General features: G+C 38.4%; 1 protein-coding gene and 1 long non-coding RNA gene across 8 annotated transcripts in view; one reads left to right on the forward strand and one right to left on the reverse strand.

Moving 5' to 3' along the window:
- TET1 (tet methylcytosine dioxygenase 1) overlaps positions 1-24,604 on the forward strand; it is an 80,533-nt gene extending 55,929 nt beyond the window's left edge. For 3 of the 7 annotated variants that reach the window (XM_055792622.1, XM_055792025.1, XM_027783456.2), the window contains 3 exons: positions 23-160; positions 8,403-8,742; positions 13,564-24,604. In XM_055792622.1, the coding sequence (XP_055648597.1) occupies positions 23-160; positions 8,403-8,742; positions 13,564-14,705 (1,620 nt within the window). In that variant the 3' untranslated portion in view covers positions 14,706-24,604. The other 4 variants (XR_008745442.1, XM_055793578.1, XM_055793636.1 and 1 more) reach the window with 4 other exon arrangements.
- Positions 8,749-16,406, reverse strand: LOC129783668 (uncharacterized). The gene is made up of 3 exons (XR_008745452.1): positions 16,270-16,406; positions 13,541-13,587; positions 8,749-12,451 (listed from the first exon to the last, which is right to left on the reverse strand). It is a non-coding gene; the product is annotated as an uncharacterized LOC129783668 (long non-coding RNA).
- Positions 24,605-24,682: the final 78 nt, after the last annotated feature.

A 24,682-nucleotide genomic window follows, 5' to 3' on the forward strand; every position in this document is an offset into this window, starting at 1 on the left:
CTGTAGTTTATTTTACTTTTAGGTGGAGAATGAACACATGGGCCCAGACTGCCGGCTTGGATCTAAGGACGGTAGGCCTTTCTCTGGTGTAACAGCTTGCATAGATTTCTGTGCCCATGCCCATAAGGATACACATAACATGCACAATGGAAGCACTGTGGTACGTACACAGGATTTTCTCATTTGTACTGTTTACTATTGTGATAACTGTGTGTTTTAAAATGCTGCTTGATTTAGCCGGGTACATTTGCATGAAGGTTGGTTTGGTTTTTTTTAGGTATTATGACATTAACTGCATGTTGCCATTTATAAATTCCCATATTATTTGCATGTATTTAATACTGGTCTACAGATGATGTAAGTTCATCTTATTACAGAACAGACCACGAAAGGTATGGGAGTGATCCCTACTACAAAATACCTTCATTCCTTTGAGACACCCAGGTCCTTTGGAGAGGACTGGCCATAGGACAGATAAGCTATTCACAGCAGAGGTTTGGTGTTCAAAGGCAAATAATTACCTAACCAAGGAGCCGTATGGAAAGAGCTGTAGAGTAAGAGCTAAATCAAACTGATTCATCATTAACTCTACCCCCCGAAGCTCAATTCTCATCACATTAACTTAATCTTGCACTGTGCACTTACCAGGCTTCATGTTAGTGTAGTTACTAGTCCAAAAATAGAGAGTACCGTGTCATGGTGGAGTCAGGTGACTTTTATGATCTCAGTATGAAAGAAAAACCCGCAGGTGTGGGTTTTTTGGTGCGTAGTTGTTGTAACAAGTACCTTGCTGAATTGCTGGGGGGGGGGAACATTGGGGAATTGCTCAGTTAAGTGATTGAGACCACAGTCTTGAAGAAAGCCAAGCTCAAAGGAGAAAAGATAAAAACTGGCAATGTGTTTTTTAGTATTCAAAGCATTTCAGTGCTCTAAATTGCTAAGATGACTTCTTGTACGTCAGTGGAGGTACACTCAAGAGTAATTTCTCTATCAAGGAATGCATATCTGGAAAAAAATTATCTGAAATCTCTGTCTACTCTAGAAAGGGTCTTTTTTAGAATTTGGAATGAAAATTGTATTATTATGTTGCTGTGAATCAATAAAATGTTGCATTCACACACATACTTAACATTCGGCATTTGTATCAGCAATGAAATGACTGGTACAGCTGTTTAACGTTGTGTGCTTGTATGTTGGGCAAATGTCTGTTACTTTAAAGGACAGAAGCGCAGGTCTCAGAATTCACCAGGAATGGCAGTCCTGTTTTGCCCTAGCGTTGAATGCCACTTACATGCACATAATCTGGAAGAAAGTGCCAGAACCATACTTCGCAAACTATTAGTGAGATGCTATGTGTGTGAGAGTAAGCTCATGTGATAGTACAGTCCGTTCAAATCTTCTGAAGTGTAGGAATTCAAACCTCTTAAAGATCCCAGATTTGAAAATGAGGCTTCCTTTTCATGACAAGTTGCATGGTATACTTTTAAATTAAATTTAATTCAGGCATTCTGAAAATAATAATACTTTATGTGCTATATTGCCTCTTAATTTAAAGACAAATTAAATAGAAACTGAGTCTGCTATTCATTCCGCCACATTGGATCCCAGAGAAGTTGTAAGTTGTGGCCAGAAGCAGCTGAAGGGACTATTAGCCCTGGTTTTTTGACGAATGTACCAGGGAATAGTTCTACAAATGTATTCACCCATAATCATCTGATGTTATTTCAGCCTCAGATTATCCTTGCTGGTGTTGATACTTTATTTCTATGGATTGTGCATAATGTGTTTGCAAGTAATTCCAAATCTTAAAGCATGGAAAATTATGACCTGTGCAAGGTTGCTGTATAGGCCAGAACTTATCACTGTCGTTCTGTTATCAAGTTCTGCCAAACTTTGTAAGCCTTGAAGGACATTATCAAATTACTGTAACTGCTGAAAACCAGGCCTTAGAATCCAATTTTCATCAGACAGCTCACTCATACAAATAACTAGTGCATAGCTGATAGTCTCTTTATTTAGGTTTGTTATCTCTTTATTTTAATATACTTGCAACAAAGGGCTATATATAAACAGGAGATAGTTGCACGTATTAATGCTCAATTTATATACTTGAATTGGGGCATTTGCAAGGTCATTAGGGTTCAGTTACCTAATGATCTATATACAGCCTTCACAGTGAGTACATAGGGCTGTGACTGATAGGACATACAGAGTTTGCTGTCTATTCAGTCTATCTAGCTATATAGTTACAGTGGTACGTATTGGAAGCCTAAAGGAAAAAAACATTGCTGTTCTGCAAACGGTGATAGGACATGCTGGCTTTCGTCAATCTAGATCAGTTTGATGATGATCGAAATTATAACCAATTCTGGTAATAAGATAGGAAAACCAGTGGTAAGAACACAAAAAGAAATTCCTACGTGTGATTCTAGCTTCTGTTTGGTCACCAGCTGCATTCCCATTCAGTTCCAGAAGGTACTTTGGCTACCTACTTACTTTAAAATACATTATGATTTCTTATAAATAATCGGTAATAACGATGGAGGAGTCATTTACGTAACTATGACACGTTTTGTCTGTAAAACGTACTATGTGCAAGTTATACATCTGAGGGGATGGTTTTCATATAGATTGCTTTCTGATAACATAGTAATAAACATAATGAGAACAATTTGCACTGCCTTACAAACTTCAAACTTCCATAACCTATTTTTCTCTTGTATTTTATTTGATTTTTTTAATATGGTAGTCACACCTTACAGTTTAAATCTGTATGTCCAAAGTGTACTTGTCATCTTGCATCTCATTAGTGTTGGTAAGACAATTCTTCCCTTCCTCCTTATTCCAACACAAAATCTTCATTTATAAGATCTAAAGTTCCTCTAGAATAAAAAGGTTAAAATTAATACCTTATAAGTTGGTATTTGCGAACGTTGCCAGCTCTATCACCGCTACTTGCGGTGTAAGTGACACCTTCTCATTCTCTCCCTTCAGTTACTGGTGAATCACTCTTACCACAGATATGAAAGGAATGCTGCACAGTGCACAAAAAGGAAAGGAAAACCAGACTCTATTTAAATTATTTAAACCAGACACAGACGTGAGTTCAGCAATGCACTTAGATGAGTTTAATGATAAGCATGAGAGTTTACTGTATACTAATGTATTATCTAATGAGCTGTCAATAATAATTCCCTTGCTCTGTCTCTGCCGGAATTTCAGAAAAGCATTCCTTGTGTTTTTCTGGGTATACATGTTTTAATGATTAGCTATGTTATTTGTATGCGATTCTGAAAATAAACGAGGCTGTCATTTTTGTTAAAATGAGGCTGTCATTTTTGTTAGCAGTGGGGGAAAAAGTCTGGGAAATGTCTTCTATAGATAAAAGATAGAATAGTACATCTTAACTTACACAAATTGATGTTTACCATGGGAGATTTGATTTGCCGAACACCTTTCCTGGCTAGCAGAATCATGCCCTGAATTTAGCGGAGCTGCTTTTTGGTAGAAAAGCTAAAACTATTCTCTGTTTGCTCTGTAGTATAATGAACACACTTGGTAATTCTACAGAGGTGTAAACTAACATTTTTATCTGAAAGTAGGAAAAGTAATTTCTGCCTACGGATTGAGTTTTTAAGTCAATAAATATACCATCGATTTTTACTCAGACTCCTTTTGTCATCTTTTAGCGTTCTCCTAAGGACCGCTGATGTACGTTTACAACTGCAGTGTTAGGGTGCAGTGTTCCTTGTAGATACGAAGCTAAATGAGCAACACACAGATAAAAGCTTTGTAGTTATTAATGGAGCCTGTGAAATATTTCTGTTTGTTGGATTAGCTGCATAGGATCATGTTCTGCATAGCTGTGTGAATCCATTTAAATCACTGGAACAAAATGGTGAATGAAGACTTCACTAGATCTATAGGATGTATATGGGTGTTTCTTATCCTATGGGGCATGTTGTCCTTTTTGAGGAAGGAGGGAAACAAGCTGCAATTACGTGTAATCATTGGTGCCACACAGTCTGTAGCAGGCACTGTGGAAGAAGGGGAGGAAGATAAATCTATGCTTCAAGGGCAGCTACAATATAAAATGTATTAGCAGCAGCAATAGCGCTAATCAGGAATCCATCAACAAACTATTCCTGATTTATTTAAAAAAAAACCCTCTGCTCTTCCAATAATTTACTGTATTTCTTAGTTACAGCTCATCAAGTCATTGCATATAGGTGGAAGCCTTTGCAATATGTAACAGAATGTGTCTGTGCAGGTTAGATACATTCTGGGCCATGCCCACAGCTTGCTTTGTGAACTGCAGAAGTCCTAGATGCTTAAACTACTGGTGGTTCAGAATATACCAAACAGGAGAAAAGATAAGCCCCGCAGAGCTGTAAAGGAAGGATTTTCATTACTGTTCTTTATACTGTGAAAATGGAGAAGCATTAGAAGATCACTCTATGGTGTGCGCACCATAGCTGTCTTGCAGCATACATATAGAAACGCGGACTGATGGTACGTCTGTGTGTGTATATAGTGGCCAAAAGGAAAGTACGTTTGGGGTTCCCTTCTCTGACTCTCAGACTTACGCAGGCTTATCCAGGGTGTAACAGGCCAATAAAACACACAGTCTGTCTCAGCTGTAAAGGAAAATCAACTTGTTCCTATTTGTAATGGTAGGTGATGATGCAGCAGCACCTCAGTCCCAAATGGCACCCCCTCTGCTTTCCATCTGCCACGGGAAGATGAGGATAGGAAACTTGATTACATCTTTCAAGTTTAGAAAGGCTGTTTGACTGCTTTGCTGAAACTTGTACTCAAAACGGCTGTTCTTACGACACAGTGGAAAAGGCTACATCATTTCTACATGTGAAGTTCAAGAGGACAAAGGCAGATCAAAGAGTCCCAGAATAATGCATTGGGAGCTGCGTAGCTACAGATGTTTCTCTGGAAATCTGTGGAGGGAATTTCATTGAGTTCATGGGTGCATTTTAAGTTTAAAAGAAACAAAAATAAAGTTTTACAAACATGCAAGTTCTACCATGACATCACTAAACCCAGAATAGGTAATGGTTTTGATCACCAAGCACACTGGAAACCTAAACAAACCACTGGGCCAACATTTCCTTTGGCTGTTGAGCATTCTGGATGATTTAGCTGTGTGTTCTGGAAAAAGTATTTAGAGTAGCAGGGTACGTAGCTTTACTGTGTAACTGGACTTTGTAACAGAGTCGATTGATTTTCTCATGTTCAGGTTTCATTTTGGTTGGTCTGCAGCACAGTATCGGTACCGATGGAAACTATTGCTTTTAACTTCTCAGCAATAGCTTCTCTTAAGATTCTTAGTAGAGCGTTTTGCACAGATGGGAATATTAGAGTGGCTGTTGAAGTAGATGTTGCTCATTTGGTGGATTACTTCAGCTGTAAACTGCCAGTTTATTTGTAGGGCTTTAATCTGTAGCTGGTTTCCCCATAACATTAACTTCTCAGTTGCCTGCTTACTACTGTGTCCTTCCTTTTATATTAAAATACATTATGGAGGACACTGACCTTGAAATTTTACATACATTAGATTTGCTGTCATGGTATTTAGGCTGTAGGCGTACTGGTCATCAGGTTTTTAACACAATTCTGAATATACACTGATTTCTTAATTTTATGTATTCTGACTCAGTATTTAATATATTGTGTGTATTGGAGCTGACGATACTTTCAACGTAGTTCTGCCAGTATCCTGCAGCCCTCATCTTTAGTTCCTCAAAACAGTTTGTTAGCTGTGTGGGCTTTGTGATAGTGACACATATTCGTTTTTGCTTAAAATAGGTTTTCCTTCAACCAGTACAAGCTTTGATTTTTGTCTCTGTTTGTATGCTCACCCCTGGGCCAAGCACCGTGGAAATGTAGAGCTAATCTTATGTTTGCCTAAATGTAAGTCATATGAAAGATAATTAATACATTTTTAAAAGTAAATCTTTATGGAAAAGAATAAATCTAATAGATGTACAAGATCAGTTTTCCATGAAAGTGTCTGGTAAAATACATGAAAATTTAGAACTGTAAATTGGATGAGGGTCTCTGTTTCCAAAGTAAGCAAGATTGTGGATTGAATCTTCAAGATACGGACATTTTTCAGACTAGTGCGTGGGTCGAGACATGGGTTGGACAGAGTATTTTAAAAGACAAGTGAGAATCACCCTGTTTCTGATGAGAAAGTGGCAGCTAGGCCCCTCCGTACTTGTTTATCATTGCTTTACTTTTTAATTCAGAAGGGGAGCGATGTGCTGGGCTTTTTTAAGAACACGAGTCATATGTGATTGTGCTCTCTATATATCCTATTCTCTTTCACTCTTCCTGATTGACTTGGAAACTCTTGCCAAATTTCAACCAGATTTTATTGACCTTTGTGGAAACTGAATTGTCTTTGGAGATTTTAACCTGTTATTCCAAGTTGTGAAATTTCACTGGTGAGTGGAGGAGATGGGTCCAGGTTGGCTCCTTCATCAAGGGACGTGGCATGGTTCTCACAGCCCAGGTTTATCTGCATGCTCCTGCTGGCCCAGCAGCCAGGTGGCACCCAGCCTCAGCTGGGCCCTGTTCCTGCTCGCTGCCCAGCGGAGGTGGTGGCGGGGCACGGAAGGGAGCAGGGATGACGGTGCTGGGGTTGGGCGCGTGGAAGCGTGGGGACGGAGCAGTCCATAGGAAACCAGGCGCCATTTGCTGCTCATGGAACAACTTGTTGTTTTTTCTAAATCTTCCTCAATAGTCCAGAGGCTGCCCAGCGGAGGTAAGTACGCATGGAGCAAGCACATCAGTAAACGCTACCCATCAGCTTCTAATTGCCCCTTCCTTCACTTTGCCTTCTTAAGAGCCCTTCTCTTGATCCTTTCAAAACGCCACCTGAAAAGCTCTTCTCCTTTGTCTCCACCCCTCAAAGTTTCTCCTTTTGCTGCTCTGCAACTGTCAAGCTTCGCATATAGCTATTTATAAAGCCCTAACTGCCACCTTATTATTACAGATTTTTAGTTTGTGATTCTGTAACTTTATTGTTCTGGAAGTAATTGTGTGATGCCTTTGTGTGAAAGCTGTGCTGCAAAATAAAATAAGTATGTTTGGTTTTCCCCTCCCTCTAAATAATAATAACAAATATCATTCTTCTTCCCTGGAATGTTAGGCATGGTGACAAGATTCTGGGAAACTCGATTAACTGTTTATGATGGGTATCACGTTCAGCCTACACAATGATGGAATGATAGCGTTTCCATTTAGGGAGTATCATCTTATCCTTGGATGGCGTGCATATTCCTGTATGTGTGTAGTTAGTAACTTCCTGTGAAATAGAAGCTTAAGCAAGCCGTGATATCAATGTATGGCTTTCCAGCAATGTAGTCTGTTGTTGTGAAAAACAGTAGTCTCTTATGAATGTAACTGATAAATCTAAAAATGGCACGACTATTTGCCCACTTTTTCATATATGTAAAATGGTTGCCATCCCTTGGAAAGCACAGAGTGAAACCAGAAAGCATACCGCTGGCTTTAGCGCTGCTTTCAAGGTGAAGGGTTGGTATTATTAATAGCCAGAATTTTTAAGTGCTGAAAATTCTAAGTACTGCAAATGTTCAGCAGTGATTTGGCAAAATCAATTATCGCAAGAAAACTGTTGCAGCAGGTTTGAATATTTATCCATGTTTCTGATGTGCCCTTATCAAGCTGGATGTAACCAACGTTCTCCTCTTGGCTCCAGTATCTCACCAACACATAATCTAATAGGAGAAAGTAGGTCAGTGGCCTAAGAGAAACCAAACATTTGCTGAGTCTCATGACTCCATTACAGCAGGCAGGCAGAGCTGGGGAAGGGTGTTGATTTAAGGAAGTGTGTATAAAGAGAGAGGGAGGGAGTCAGAGCTGAGATTTGCTAAAAACATAAGAGCAGTACGAGTAACTGTTTGTGGCTTTTTCTCTCATTTGCCAGCCAAAACAAAACCAGTTCCATGTCATAGAAACTTCTTGTTCAATCTAAAAATAGTATTTTATTTTTTCATAGTTTTTAGTCCTTAAAAATTAATCTGAACATCGAGTATGTATAAAAAAAAACAAAAAAAATTCTGAATGCATGGGAATTTACAGCTCAAATTATTTACCAAGGTTGGCATGTATTTGTGGATAGCACAAGTTGAGCCAAAGTTTCATTTTTCCTGTCCAAGATGTGTGCCTTGATATTATTCTTCAAGTACCAATAATTTTTCTGCGTTATCGTAAATCAAACAACATATTTGTAAGATGTTTTCATTTGAAAAACCCATAGCATTCAGGTCATAAAAGGTAAGCAAACAATGAAGTCTAATATTTAAATAACTTGTGTATTTTATATATGGGGTTGTATTTGTAAATGTTTCTGTTCTTGCCAGGTCTGTACATTAACGAAGGAAGATAACCGGAGAGTGGGGGTGATTCCAAGTGATGAACAGCTCCATGTGTTACCTCTTTACAAAATTTCACAAACAGATGAATTCGGCACCGAAGAGGGACTGGAAGCTAAGATAAAAGCCGGAGCCATACAGGTGCTCACAGCTTTTCCCAGGGAAGTACGAATGTTAGCTGAGCCTCTCAGAGCTACAAAGAAAAAGAAACCAGACACAAGGAGGGCCCCGACTGAAAAGCAGCCATTAATGGATAAAAAATATTCAACACCAGTAAAGCTGAAAAGTGAAGCCCCAGAAAATCTTGGCAACGCTCTGCATTGTTTAGGTGAGTGGTGCTTATTACATTCTGCCAGTCTCTCTTGATACTGTGTTGCCTCTTACTCCCCATCTGAGGGGAAGGAAATGCTCCTTAGTACTTGGTTTTGTAAAATACCTGCATATTCTGCATTTTAGGGGCTAGTGAGCAGGAACTGTAGTCAATATTCTCTCCTGGCACAGGAGAAAAAACAGGTCATTGCCCCAAAATAAATTTCTGGTGGTGTGTGAGCACCAGTGAAATATTTCCAAGTTCCTATATTCTAATAAATAATGGCAGTAGAATCATCTTGAAATGCTGTTGTAGGAATGTTTATCTAAATAACTGACATGAATTTTTGTCATTTGAAAGTACAAGAACTGTGTTACCCACTTCCTATGAAAGACAATGGCTTTCTCAGAACTCGATAATTTCCTGTCAATGGTATGGATACTGCTGCAAAAAAACCCCAGGTCTCATTAAATAAGACAGCGCTACTGAAATGGTTCGTTGAAATATTCTTAGCAAGGGCCAGAGAGGTGGAATCTGTCGGCAGCTAGGTGAAAGGTATGCCGTGCTTGTTCTGGTACAAGGTGATTGCTGTGGGCAGGCCCCTGCTGTAGCATGTGTTTGTGCAACACGGAACTGTGACTTGGCTGAGCTGTGCGGGGGCGCTTTTCATTTACGCTGTTGTACCTGGGGTCAGGTTGTGGGCCAGTACCTTGGACGACAGAACTATTCCAGGGAGCTTTGCAGTAAAGAGAAGCAGCAAAGAAGGAAGAAGTGGAGAGAGCCATGGACTTTGATTCTGTCATTAGAGGGAAAAAAATAAATAAAAGTAATTAAAGCGTAGTCTATGGACTTAGATTCTGTTATTAGAGGGGAAAATATAAATAAAAGTAATTAAAGCATAGCCTATTTACCTTTTAAGAAGAAGATAGGAAAATTAGCCAGTCTGCTATAATTTTATTTCATAAAAGACATCCAGATATACGTAGTAGAGTTAAGGGGAGGAGTAACAGTTAAATGTGTTTAGAAGAACACCTGCATTTGGCGGTGGGGGGATGAAATTTTTTAAAAAATCCATTTGACACATTTTTTGTCATTTGTACTCTGTACCCTGCTTTGCCTCAGTAGAGGAGTCAGGACAACCAATAAACATTGCATATAGCAAGATGGAATAAGAACAAGCAAAACGGTATTACTGACACCCGCAGGAAATTACAGACGTTCAGTTAATCCACATGCAAGTTTGGGAGACACAGTCCAGGCTTTGAAAAAAAATTAAAGGACTCCTCAGGCTGAGGATGACGTCCAACAGTAACTTTGAATCAATGATTAATAACTTCCATTGTGCTTAGGGTGGATGGGAAGCATTAGAGGGCTCTTGTTTGGGAAGGAATTCTGAAATTGTCTGATCTCACTGGAACTCTGTTTGGAAACACTGAACCGGAGTTACAAACTGCCTACCCGAATGTGACATTGTAGTTACAAATAGATCTGATTTTGGTGTCTGAAACCCATGCGTTTAACAAATGGTACACTGTGCGGAGTTTTGCCGTATGCTTTGGGAACACAGAATTTTGTTCCTTGAACATGCAAAAATGATAAAGTAACTGTGTAAACAACCAAGTTACTTCATTTGACTTAAAAGTATTTTGGTAAAGTAATTTACAAGGGCTGGTGATAAAAATAAGTCACAGAGCAAGGAAAAATACTTTTATGAGTGAGAAAGTTGTAAAAATGAAATATTTATTTCTATCATCAACCTGCAGTTTTTGTCATGGAAGTTTTGATAGTGGAGTCTCTCAAAATAGGTGTCAACACTGCAATCCCGAAATGTTGCCAATGGTGCGTATTGCTGCACTTGGCCATGTGAACATTGCCAAAGAGGCTTCAGTAACTGGGCAGCAGTGGCAGAGGAAGTTCAGGTTTGCAAAGCGTAAGGTGTTGTGCTCTGCAGGAGATAAATCACTTGAAGCATTTATGCGCATCACTTATGCGTTTAGTTGTACAGGACAACGGCTGGGTAAAGACCTCAGCACACCACTGCTGCCCTGCCCCTAACCCACAGTAAAATGCAAAGATCTGTAAATATGGATTTAGAATACTACAGTGTTGTACTTGTGTGTACTGGTTTTGGGGGGGTTACAGGGGATGAGTCATTGATTGGTTCTGTCCATTCTGCCAGTGGCAGGTATCATTTTAGTCCTGAGGAGTGGAAAATTTTCATCTAGCTGAGATTGTTAGGCTTAATAGGAAAACAAAATCAAAGGGCCTGTGAAACAAACGAGTTGAGATTGGACTATCCAGTAGTCATGGTAAACTAGAGGAAATGATTATTTAAATCAGCATCGCTTCATATTAGTAGCGGCATTCAATTCTGGTCACACCGTTCAAACGTAAAACATTCTCCTAATGTAAGAACAAAAGAACACTTAGCTACACTTCAGCTGTAAAGGAAAAGGTATGGCTGAATGGTGTATGTATAGTACTCAATTTACTAACAAGGACAAGAGTTTAGAATATTGGTTTGGCTTTTTAAATATTAAAAAGAATACGGAGAACATGCAGTTAGACGAGATAATCATGGTCTATACCGTCATGTTTTTGGCCATGTGAGGCTTATCACTCTCTGGAGTAGCCTGGGAGGATGATGAGGGAGTCACAAGGCCGGCCATGCCGTACTGCCTGTTACACAGATGTAGTGTGTCCTTTTCAAAGGGACCTGAGAGACCCTGCTAACCCGCATGTCTTCACCACACGGAGAACTGGAGATTAAAAAGAGATAAGAGGACTCACTAGTCCTCTTTACTGTCTTCACCTGGCAGCAGAGGTGGTGAGGAGGGCCTTCTGATTGCTGAAGACTGATTATGTCAGCTTGGTAGCGCAGGCGTATGTGAAGACTTGGTTTGAATCTCCATGGTGCCAACCCTTTGTAGAACCACTGCATGTTAAATAGGGTACACTTGTCATGCGCCTTTTTCCAACAGCAAGCAGCAGAACTATTAATTTTTACATTTGTGATAATGCTGAGAGCCTTTGAAATCCTAAATTATTATGAAACATGCATTAAAGATAGAGGCCTTACATCCTTCCTTGTATAGTCCTGTCATTTAACCATGTTATTCTGGAGAAATAAACTTTACAGACAGAAAGGTTCTTTTTATCTCCATTAATACTGTCAAATGCTTCTTGGCCCACATTGGACAGAGCAGGAGAGGAACCATCAACTTAAGAGACAGTTTCTCAGCTGGCCGCAGCAGAGTAGTGGCCACTTCAGCAACAGTGGAGGTGCAGCAGGCTCTGTCTGAACAGAAGGTATTCCTGGGGAGCAATGCCACCCTGCCTGAACTGTTACTGATTTCCCTCTGCTCATATATTTGAAATAACTTCTCTTAATCTCTGCTACTTTGGCCTGCAGAGCAAGGAGCTTCTGGCAAGAAATGGCGAATTTACTGGAGCCATGGCTATTTTGAGTGTGCTGTGGGTTGTTAGAATTTATTTTCAGGGAATGCAGGTCTCTCTTCAGAGATTACGGGAAGTGCAGTTCTCAGATGCTGTGTTCCAAATCTTTTGGAGGAAGGCCTTGGTCTGCAGAGGTCGTCTTCAATTAAATACTTTGATTTCATGAAAAGGTTTTTAAAGAATCGGTACTGTTTCCTTATGTCCTTCCGCAACTTCAGTATTTGCATCCTATTGTGTCCATAATTTGTCCCACTTTGCCTTTTTTGCATTCCTACCAAAAGAATGTTTTTTAATCCATCATTATTTATAAATCATTAGATGACAGAATAGAAGAAAAATAGTTCTTCTATATTCAGTGAAGCAATTAAAGATTCTATGTATTTATGGAACAAAGAAGAAATGCTGACAGAGGTGGTCTTTCATGAGAATATGCAGGAGCTCTCTGTGGGGTGCCAGTCTGCCAGCAAAACACATGTAAAGCAATTTCAGGCCATGATGCAAAGCCCATCAAAGTCCATAGAATTCTTTCCCATTACTCCAGTGGACTCTGGATTGAACTTGCCTGTGATGGGAATGAATCTTTTTGAGGAGGCTGTTCCACAAACTAGCACAACTGCAGGGTGTCAAGACTAGAAATTGATTAGGGAACTGACATAAATTGGAACAAGTATGTCTCCACAAAGATCTGAAATAATTAATGCATGGCAATTAGATCAAAGACAGCCAGATCACATGGTACAGCTTTGTAAGAATGGATTTACCTGGAGTATGTTGCCAGAAACTTTTTATTTTTAAGAAAATTTCTGAGGAATTACAATGATTTGTGTGCTACCAAGTAATTCAGTAACTTTTTTGCTGCGATGGACAGGATCAATAAACACCCTTTTTTCATTTCATCACAATATTATGGGGTTAAGGCAGCCAAGAATTTTAACTGTTTCACAGGCTTAATTTCAGGCAGACTAAATTTCGTTAATTATGTAAAAACTTGAACATAGTGCTTCCTGCTAGCCTGGGCGGTGCTGAAGGCCAGCAGTCAGCTGCTGGGAAGCACTTTACGTGGAGTTGGGCTGTGTGAATTGCGACTGAGTGCTTATTTTGTTTTATCGGTTTATTTTATTTGTCGCTCTGTGGAATACCTTTCTATTTTATATACCAACACTCTGACTGGAAAAGGTTAAGTCGATAATTCAGCAAGGTTATTATGTATGTACTTACGGTCACAGAGGTATTCCAAAAAAGCTAAAAATAACATTTTCAAAAACTCTGTAGTCGTCATGTATGTCTTTTGTATTAGAAAGCAAGTATGAAAACATTATAAAAGGTGTATTGTGTTCCTTAAGTGAGGAAAAGTACTTACACTTTGGTGTGCATTTTTTTTAGGGAACAAAACAGAGGCTTTAAAACCTGGAATAAAAACGGAGACTTCTGATCACCTCTATGCCATGAAACATACTTCAAACACTACTAAAAATTGCTCTTTATTAAAACAGTATACGGCTTCCTCCCCTTTTAAGGTGGATAGTTTACATCCTTATTCATCTTTAGCACATAAGCCTGGCATAACAGCAGTGACTAATATTCAACAAGATTTTTCAGTTCCCTACGGGTATTTTGAATGCAGTAGCAAGCAACCTCATGTGACACCTTATGTTAATTGTAAGAACTTTGATGTGTCTGTCAAAGATTATACTGGAATTTTGCTGAATGATAAGATGAATGGTGTGCCACCGATTCTTCCAGACGTCACTGCTCCAGGTCCCCCTGCCCATAAAGACCCCCTGCCCACTATACTTGAACGTCAGCCAGACAAACAGAATTGTCAGCTTCAGTTAGACAATTCTCCTTCTTCACAGATGATCAGCTCTTGTGATTTGTCAGTACCGCTAAGATCTCCAGCAAAGGATGTAGTCGGAAACGAAGCCGACTGTTCCCATGGATGCCCAATGGAAAAGGGCAGCTCCCTTCAAGAACAGATGTGTGATTTTGACTGTGTTGATGAAAAGCAAAACAGTGCACTGGGACAACCGACTGATTCTGAAGAAAAAGCTGAGGAACTGTGGTCAGACAGTGAGCACAATTTTTTGGATGATGACATTGGCGGGGTTGCTGTGGCACCTTCTCATGGTTCTATCTTAATTGAATGTGCGAGACGTGAACTCCATGCTACCACACCTATTAAAAAACCCAACCGCAATCATCCCACCAGAATATCTTTAGTTTTCTACCAACACAAAAATTTAAATGAGCCAAAACATGGTTTAGCCATGTGGGAAGCAAAGATGGCTGAGAGGGCGAAAGAGAAAGAAAAAGAAGCAGAAAGATTAGGAACAGAGAATACTGAACTAAACTCTAGCAGTAGGAAAACAAAGCAAACAAGTGAAAACAGAGATATTTTTTATGAAGACAATGAGTTCAACCAAATTCCATCACGCAGAGCATTAACAGTAACTAAGGATAACGTAATAACAGTATCTTCTTATGCCCTTACACGAGTTGCAGGGCCTTACAACCATTGGGCATAGGTTTTAGTATCAAATGCCTCCTCTTGGTGCAGTGTTACACAGTGTTTCTTTAAGGTGCTGTTAAAGAACAAGTCTCGTGTCGTTTACTATTTGCTCATCTCAACCATTTTAAGGCTGAGGTAAAAAAACGGGGGGGGGGAGGGGGTGTTCTTCTTAAACTGTGACTTTAACATTTGGTGGTGCTCAAGCACATTTTAAGCAAAAAAAAAAAAAGTTGTATAGTTTTAATACATTCTAAAAAAGATTTTGTTTAGGTTATTAACCTTGATTGAATCATTCAGTTTATTACCTGTAGGAATTTATATTTTGGTGCTTTAAATCAAGTCTGTTTACTACAAAAATCATTTATAGGGATTTTAACAGGTTCACAGTTTATGGCGTTAAATCAAGTTATACAGTAATAGCTCTACACAGCTCTTGGTGCTTAACCACATCAAACAGTTAAAAATAAATAAGCTGAATTATTACTTCATGGTGCCATTGCTTTAACAACTTCCAACCATTGCTATATAGTCCAAATTACAGATAAATCTTTTAGAAAACCAATGAAATTTTTTCTCGAGATTTGTCATTATGTATGAAATGAAGTTATCAGTAATGATGGCTGGAAGTTGTTTTTAAGCTGTAAATATATATTTTAAAAGCACTTTCTATTTTTAAAATTAACTTGAAATAGTATAGTATAAGGATCATATTGTCTATGGTTTGTGCATACTCTACAGAAGAAATAATTTTATTCTTGCTGTGTAGAGTTCCATATTGTTACAGCTGTAGTATATATGCTAATAGCATATGTGATTGTTCTTAGACTTGCCCTTTTTCATGGAAGATTTTATGTTGCATATAAACAACAGTTATAAAGTACAGAAACATTTTTATTATATTCAAGAGAGTGTACAAACATGAAATTAGGAGACGTCCTGTCAATGTCTGTGTTGTTACTGGGAGTTAGGAATATTATTTGTTCTTTTTAAAGGCAGCATTTCTTACGATTTCTTTGAGCAATAAGTGCGTAAGTCTCATTCGTTTGGAGCATTATAAGTTAACATGACAACCAAATGTTCCTAATGCCTCAGGGGTAGGATTGTTTTGGGATTAAAAAAAAAAAATACCCCCTAGAGTTGCCTTATTCTATTCTGGAAAAAAAAAAAAAACCCACATTTTTTTGGGAAAGTACAAAGGAAGTGTTGGAAAAGTATGAGATTTCTAATATTTAACAGCAAATTTTTCATTAAGAATAACCTATCTGTAATATTCACCAGCTTTCTAAGTTCAGTTTTTTTACAAAAATGTTTTGTAAATTTCTGAAGTTATTTATACATTTCATGGAGGAAGGGTTGTAGTCTTCCTTCCAAACATACAAAATCTGTGTTCTCAGATTCTGTTGAAAAAGTGACATATCATGGAACAAATATTTGCTAAACCAGAGGAAAGAGACACTCCCATTGCTTTTAAATACTGTAGCATCCCACCCTTCTTTCTGATTCTCCTCTCCTGTGTATTTCTTTTTTAAACTTATTTATTTAAACAAATTACCAAATGACAACGTTAGCGAAGGACTGACCTCATCCTGCAACTTCTTCCATGAGAACCGCTCTGCGTAGCCATACCTGCCCAGTCAGAGCCAGGAGGACCTCTCAAGCCAGGACTCCTCTTGTGACTGTGAGCTGCAGGATCAGGCCCCAGAGACGAAGCTGTACCTTAATTCTGCCTCGGAGTCCTCCCCGGCTGGGTAACCTGTAGGTATAACGAGGTCAGAGTTTTCCAGTGCGAAAATATACTAATAATATACTTGATAATATTATAATGTAGTGGTGCTGTAACAGAGGAATATGAAATATCTAGATCTGCTTTATTTAAAACCTAGACAAGGTGCTTTTTCCTTGAAACGTTGAACTCTAAGCGCTATATTTACAGTTTCGGTACGAAAAAGTACATAAATTGTATTTTTAACACATAGTGCCAGTTAGGACCTTGGTGCTACAAATACTTAAATGTGGCTGTAGATCAATGAGACTGTTCTCCTGTATAAATGTATACACGTGTAGTGTTTGCAGGAGCAAGGTCTGAAGTAGCAATCACTATGTAACAACCCTGGGTTCAATTCCACAGACTCCTGTCAAAAATAACAAAAATGTTGATGGCAGAGGATGGACGAATTGAACCCATTCTTTGTATCTTACCTATTTTAAGTAAAATTTGTAAAAACCGGGTATGCTGCAAATTTTAGTTCAAAGCTTAATATTAGTTCAAATAGAGGATATGAAGGGATTGTAAATAATAAAACAAAACCAATATTATGCCATCATTTTGTACCAGCAGTTTTATGCTTATTGACTATGTAATATACGGTATACATCAAATCATTATGGTATTTTGTGTGCCTTAGATTTCCATTTTAAAACTTGTATATTTTTGGTGAGCTGAAGACTAGCAAGAATTCCAGCTGTCCATACAGTAAGTAGTACTGTACGTTCCCTAGCTGTTCCATTCATGTATTTGCTATCTGAAAACCCTTGTCCACCACGATCCATCATTTACAGAGAAGATTAGTGCGGATCATTTTAGTTTCTGTAATACACACCAAAAAAATGATTTCTCATTTAGCACTCCCATATAAATAATTTTTCTACGCAAAGTAAGTTACAGAGCCATCTCTTTACCTTTTAAAATGTTCAGATCATTAAAGTGAATCATTTTTACTTGAATCTTCCCCTGTAAATGCCCATGTTTAACTTATGTATGATTGGAAACTTCACGATAAAAATTTCAATTGAAAAACCAGCAGTTTTCCTCAAAGAAGTGAGAAACTGAAAGGTGAATCTACCAGGATACCTCCAAACACAGCCCTTGGCAAGTCACTGCTCAAGTGACTGCACCAACAGACTTTCAGTAAGTCCAGGTCTACCTTTTTTGAAATGGCAATTTTAACAGAGAAAAGGTTATCTTCACAGAATAGTTAATGCTATTTACTGATGGGTGCTAAAACTCACAGTTACTACTTTATTAAGATTATTTACATGAGGAAAATGTATCATTTATACAATAAAATATCATTTGCGGTGCTCTTTCTTTGACTGTCTTATCACATAACTACTTTTTGAACATGTACCTACAGGTCGGTCAGCTGGCCGCTTTCATTTCCTGCTGTGGCACACAGCAGGTTGTGATCTGACAAGCTAATATTTTCTATTGCTGTACTGCGGTATAGAAAATGCAACTATTTACTGTTTTTACAACTGTGTGCTATTTATTGTAACATTTCAGAATATTTATCAGTCTTGTACACAACTTATGTTGTTTTGGGTAAGGTTATCGTTTCATATCAGTATTTGTCTCTTACAATTTGCAGCTCTGTGGGTCTATTGCTTTCCTTTGCAGCCTGCACCACCACTTGTAACTCGCTCTTACCCCTTAACAAAGTCCTTCCAGGATGGCCAAATCAGGAGCTGGATAAAAATTAAGGTAGCTGGTTAAGTCAGACCTGCATATTTTACTTGGTTTCCAACAGCTGGCACTGTGCTGTGGGTGAAAAACCAGAAAATGGATTCAGGTGTGGGCTGGTGGTGGGGCGTGTTTGTCTTCTGATCCTTTTTCACAGTATGCTAGCAAAAACTGTCGTGATCCAACATGGGACACCTCTGGCTTCCCAGAAGAAATGTGTGTCATCCTTTTCTCCGCTGGGGCCAGTACCACCACTCTCCCTTTGCTCCAGAGGTGGAGTAGTGCTTTCTGCAGGAGTCGGTTCTGTTTGACTCCTTGAGTCCCTGTTGGAGTTACTGCACTCATGCCCAATTAAATCGTGAACTTTACTCATGCAGTTTCTCTGTGCTTACTGATTTGTAACATGCTATTGTATTACAGAAAATAGAATAAATTATTCCTATAAATATTTTAGCCACAAGATCCAGAAAGCTTTTTAAGAACTTACAAATACTTGTGGCTTTCTACCTGTAATGGCTGTATTCAGATTTACTTTGTTTCATAAAACAAAGTCCGTAGACTTTATAAGCTAACCTTTACTTAGGAATAACTGCTGTTAAAAGTCTTTTACCGATGTCAGTGCTTCTTTATACCTAGAACAGGAAATAACTAGTATCTTAAGCAACGTTTTATGTTAAGCATGGGTAAATGACAACTACTTTAGTACTTAAGATTACTTGTAACATACAACTGTTTGGGGCTTTTTAAAGACCTTTTTAATGTCATTGCAGTATTATGCTAAATTTGGTGGGTTAAATTTGGGTCTATTTATGTTGCTGCAGCCCCATTGACTGCAATGTGCTCATTCATCAAGCTTTCATGCAATTTTCATATGTAACTGATGGATATGGATAACAGTTGACCAAAGTCAGTGCTGACTCAAGACGCTTGTGGCCCTACCACAATTAACAGGTTTGGAAGGGCAAATGGAGAGAGATTTGGAGTAGATGTCGTACTTCTGGTTAAACAGAGAGGTTTTATTTTTTGTAGCATGAGAAGTGATTCAGGGTCTGTAGGGAGACATAATAACCTTCACCTCAAATTTCAGACAGGCAGGCAGGTCTTTTTCAGACCACCTTCAGGCTTATGCTTTTGATAGCTTTTTTGATTTTTCTTAATGTGATAGGTTGTTCAATGAGAGAGAGTTGTTGCAGAAGCATGCTAGTAAAACTGCATCTTGATGGTTTTGTATTTAAAACATACGGTCAGTCTTGCCCTCTCACATCCCATGAAATTTCTCTCATGTTGAAATTAGGTCTTCTTATCAAGCAGTCATCAGTTTTGTAATCCATTTATACGTATAGGAATTTTCTCCTTTTTTCTGTAGAAATCTGGTACTTTCTAGGTTAACAGGAGGAAATAACTGGGCCCTCAGATACACGGAAAACTAAATGGCATGTCCACTTTTGTATATGTTACCAGCACAGGCAGCACTGAGCAAACTCTCTTTCAGGTCTGTTGTGGTTGCTAAAATTCAGCTTAGGGTTTTTGTGACTCATCTACCATAAAATGGTGGTTTATTTCTTGACTGAAAGGTGTTTGCCCAACTGTGGCCTATGATACTGTCTATGATCTGATCTTAAGTTAAACAATTAGAGATGAGAAGCAGTCCAATCACATTTGGAAATTCTGGCTTTCTTCTTAATTTTATCAGGTGTTGATCTGACCTTCAGGAGCAAGTGTTTAGGGAGTATCTTTCCATAAAATTAGACTGTAGAGAAAGTTGCCATTGATTATTGTGACACCATGGTACTGCCCTGCAGTGTCTGTTACAGCACTGTTTCGAAGCAGTAAGGGTGTGTTGCCATGTCACGCAGCTGTGGATAGATGTATGAATTCATCTTTCCACGGTTCCTCTGGAGACGGTAACCTCTCCTTTGTCCTCTGCCTGCATATACTGGTTTAAGGGAGAAAAAAAAAAAAGAGGAGGGAGAGAGCTTGTCACCCTTTAATCTGTGTAGATGAACAAGACAGCGAGCACTGCCATCACCACCAGTCTGCTGCTCCTTCTCATGATCAAACTATAGAATGTGGAAAGCTGATGGGGTGCACAGCATGAGTAAGTCGCAGCAAAACTGCAAAGGTACAGCTGGCTTTCGAGACAGACTTCTCTGTACAGATGTTGTAGTTGCCAGGGTACTTCTTTATATTGGTACATCTAACTTTAAATTCATATGCTTTTTTTTATTTAGTCTGTGACACGTTTATGTTCTCCTGTAATCTTAAAGAGTGGCCGGTGTGAAAAGTCCTGAGGATGTGGCTGCTTAGTGGAACAGTACAGAAACTGGCTTCAGTGTCTTCTGGAATTACCTGATGTTTAGTCAGTTTTCACAAGTTGTCTGCATGCAGCTCCAGTATGCTGCTGCAAAATTGTATTTACATAAAGGAAGGATTTTTATACTTGAGCTTTTCTTAAAGACCAGGGATTTCTAATAGTAGTATCTAATCAGGCACCAGCTGACATATGGATCACTTCTTCTAAAGAGTGGTTGAAAATGTATTTTGTGTTTACTTTATTACTTCCCTATTAAAACTTCTTTGGCTGTTGTAGAGGAGTGAGCAAAACTTTTTAATACTGTCATTTACATACCTGACTAAATTATGAAGACTTAATTCTACATAATGCTGTGTTGTCTCGCTGAAGAATACCTAATTTGACTAATGCTGATGAGTAGGTAATGCTTACTACTGTATGGATGATGTCAAATACTACAGCCACTCTTCTCACTCCCTGGTCTCTTTACGGACCAGCTGTTGTGGCTAGTTATTTTCAGTCAGTGCTAGATCACACTATAACCTGCTGCTCAATGCTGCTTTAAATGCTTGTAGCTGCTCCTGAAGTTCTTCCTAATCCTCTGCAGATCTGCTTCAGTTCGGCATTAGCAGTATAGCTGCCAGCCTGCTTGTGAACTCCCCATGCACAACTGTTGCTGCTTTGTATGTAAATCAGCCTGTCTTCATCTCAGGAATATTGTAAGAGTCTGTTCTTCTGACTCTTCCAAAATCTGTTTCCTTCAGTCATCTTTTATTCTGTGTAGGACAGTTCTAGGCTTTGGGGTTTTTTTTTACTGCATGTTCTCTCATAGGAAGCCTAGAATATTGCAGTTAGACTTTTTTTTTTTCATTCCAAAAAAGAGGAACAATTCATTATATGTCACAATCAGTGTTTTCTTACTGTTTAAGTCAAATAATCAATTTTCCAGTTAATGTTCACATTTCTTGATGTAGTTGTTGCCCTCTGTCCTTATAGCCGTAATTAGCCAAACAAAAGAGAATTTGCAAGACTAGAAAACTGCTTACCCCCTGCAAAGGAAAAACCATCCCTTCTCAGAATACAATATTTGCTTCTGTTGCTAGCACCTCTATGGAATGCCCTCTTTTCTTCTGAGTTAATCTACCAGCTCTGCTCAAATCTTGTCATAAGACAGATGCTGCAGAGACTGCACAATTACAAGAGCAGAAGTGTTTCTTTACATCTGGTTAGATCAGTCACAGTCCTTGTGAGAAACCCGAGTACTGCGTAAGTTAAATGCTTTAACCAACACAGGACTGCTTGGAAAAAAGATGTTCTTCCTCTGTAGCAGCAAGTGGAATTGATTGAGCTTGACCAGAAAATATTTAAGTAGTTCCTGTCTTTTATTAAAGGGTATAGGGGCGTCAGCATCAATGTTTTCCTCTTTCCAATATATAAAGACTTTAGGACTCTTTTTCAATCCAGTTCCCCAGTTCATCATCCCAACATTGTTTGCAGTGTTTAACTGTACACATACTTGTAACTTCAGTTACAAGGTGCTTCTTGGTGCTGTATCCTTAATTCTTCCCACAACAGTATATTTTTCTCATCGTGTACTGATTATATATGTATTTTTTCCACACATACTTATATTAAGGTGCTGGAATCTTCCAACAGCATACTTACAGTGAATGCAAGACTGGGGTGCTAAATAACGTGATGTGAAGGTGACTTGCTCTGTTTGGTATTGACCCATTAACAATGCTTGTTTTAACACTTTGCACACCTTACTACCTTTCCTCATAAGGTCAGAGGATGCAGGTGTAGACCTCAAAAAACCTACATACGTAAGGAGGACAGATTTGGCAGTTAATCTACAAAGCTACCAGTTAGAGCAGATGAACTGTATTCCAAAGAAGTGCTGTTGCAGTGGGCCAAGGGAAGTGCTAGTTTGATGCTCGGTATTGCAGTTGTTGCCACAAAACATTTTAATACTGTTGTGGAAAGTTTTGTGACCTGGTCAATATTTTACATGTATGTCTGTATTTTTAATATTGTAATGGAAAAGGGGTCTAGGGTTTGGGAGTCATCTTAAAATAAGAATGAAGGCCCTGATTCTCATTCATACTACTGTCCTTTGCATCACATTAAAAGGATAAAAGGGCCTTAAATGTTGTCCATTTAGCTTGCATCCTTCAGAGTATCCCGTTACACTGATAACGATAATTTTATGCAAAGGTCAGTAGTATAAATCAAAACCGTTACCAAATGACTGATTTGTACAATCATGTGAAATCAATTTAATATCATCCCCATTGTGCACATACTGGCCAGTAACATCCAGATTGTTCTTAGTTTAGAAATACAGGTTGAAAATAAACTGGCTTGGTTTTCATCAGGTTTTAAGTATACACTTATATTGGCTGTCCTTTTCCCAGCATTGGCTACAGACAGTGGTAAAAGATTTGTACCAATACGTAACAGCCTGGCCAGAAATCTCACAGAATTGTCAATAATACTATTTCTGAGCTTTGGTAGTTTTTCTTAAAATACTTGCTTCCCTTTTATCATAACTTGATCTTTTTTACTTGATTATACAAAATGGGGTTGTGACAATCTACTGAACTCCGTTCTTCTCTGACTTAAGACCCAACAGGGTGTGCGGTATTGTGTGGTGTTGTCACACTGTGGTGCGTTTTTAGACACAGAGCTAAAAGCCAGCATTTTCTGACTGCCCTAACTGTGGTGATACTCCACAGTGAAACCATTGGCACTGCCCTGTGTGCTTGAGTCACGCAGGGAGAGCTTCCCTCGGTGCCAGTGGAAGCTTTATGTAAGCATCGAGCCCTGCTACATTGTAGTTATGAAATGCAATGCAATGCAAACTTCTATTAAAAAAAAATTGAGGAAAAGAAAATGTATTTTCATTCTTAAATTTCTAAACTGCAGTGGTACTGCAGAGCCTAATGAGAACAGATTCCATGCTAACTTTGTGAATGTCGAGTCTAATCCATGCAACTCGAAAGGCAGCGTCTGAACTTCATGAATCTCTTGTCCTCAAAATGAAAAAATAACCGTAGGCAAGAAAAACAAATGTGATATCCCAGTACCACTATAAGAAAGCCAGGTCTAACTAATACAAACATTCAAACATTTCAGTCTTTAACAATTAATTATTCTACAATTATTTGTTCAGTTTGGAAGAGACGGCTCTTTATAATGTGACAATATCAAATATCACACCAGCTCATAAATACTGTTCAGAATTTGCTGTCAAAAAAACGTACATTAATATGTAAGGACACAGTGTACTGAAATGCTACAGCTAATGAATTCTCTCCTGCTTTGCAAAATCAAAAGATTAGTAGTACACCAAAGCAAAAAAAAAAAAAAAAAAGTCAGCATTTTTTTCTTTCCTTCTCTCCTTTTCTCTCTTTCTTTTTCTTTATTTGGGATGCATTGATATTTATTTTTCAACTTTGAATTTGAGGGTTTGGATTATTTCCAGTTACCAGCCTACTGTATTTAGACCGGGAACATAATATTAACTTTTTTTAAACAAAAGATGATGTACAGGGAGGAAAAAATCAGAAAGAAAAAGCACTTCATTATGTCACAGTATTTACAGGAGAAAGTACAAAAATTACTTCTGTTCTCAAAAATCATTTGGGCCTGATTCTTTCCTAGTATAACAGCATAGCTTCATGAGGCTGGTGGAGCTGTGGAGAGTTACGCTAGCTGAGAAACTGAACCTTAAAATCTTCTTTGCAGACAAGGGAACCCTTACCAGCAGTACTTGAAGACTTGTGAGTTGTGACTGCATGTTACTTGAAAGATCTAATTAAGCTATGTTTTTTGGTGCAAGCAGTTGTTGTACATGATTTCATGTTTATGTAGCAAGATGCATTGAAATGTTGATACTAGTATTGAAACATACATGTAAAAATTGTTGTTGTGGAAATTGTCTGTTCTATTTTCCTTGTGTGTCTCATCTGTTTAGAACGTAAACTTTCTTTTTTTTTTTTAATTGTCCTAACTGAATAAGGCTAAATGAATACTGTAATTGAAAATATATTTTAAATCTTGTCATGAGTTTTTAAAAAGACTATTACAAATTGTATCATTCCTGATTACACAGAACTTTGTGGGTGGTTTTAAATAAATTTTATACTTCTATTTTGCACTTAGTCGTCTAATTTTTCTTTCCTGCATTTTTCATGCATTTCTTCCAAAACACTTTGAGAAATAAAAGGAAGATGTT

This window comes from Falco peregrinus, chromosome 1, assembly GCF_023634155.1.
Source record: "Falco peregrinus isolate bFalPer1 chromosome 1, bFalPer1.pri, whole genome shotgun sequence".
NCBI classification, from domain to species: domain Eukaryota; kingdom Metazoa; phylum Chordata; class Aves; order Falconiformes; family Falconidae; genus Falco; species Falco peregrinus.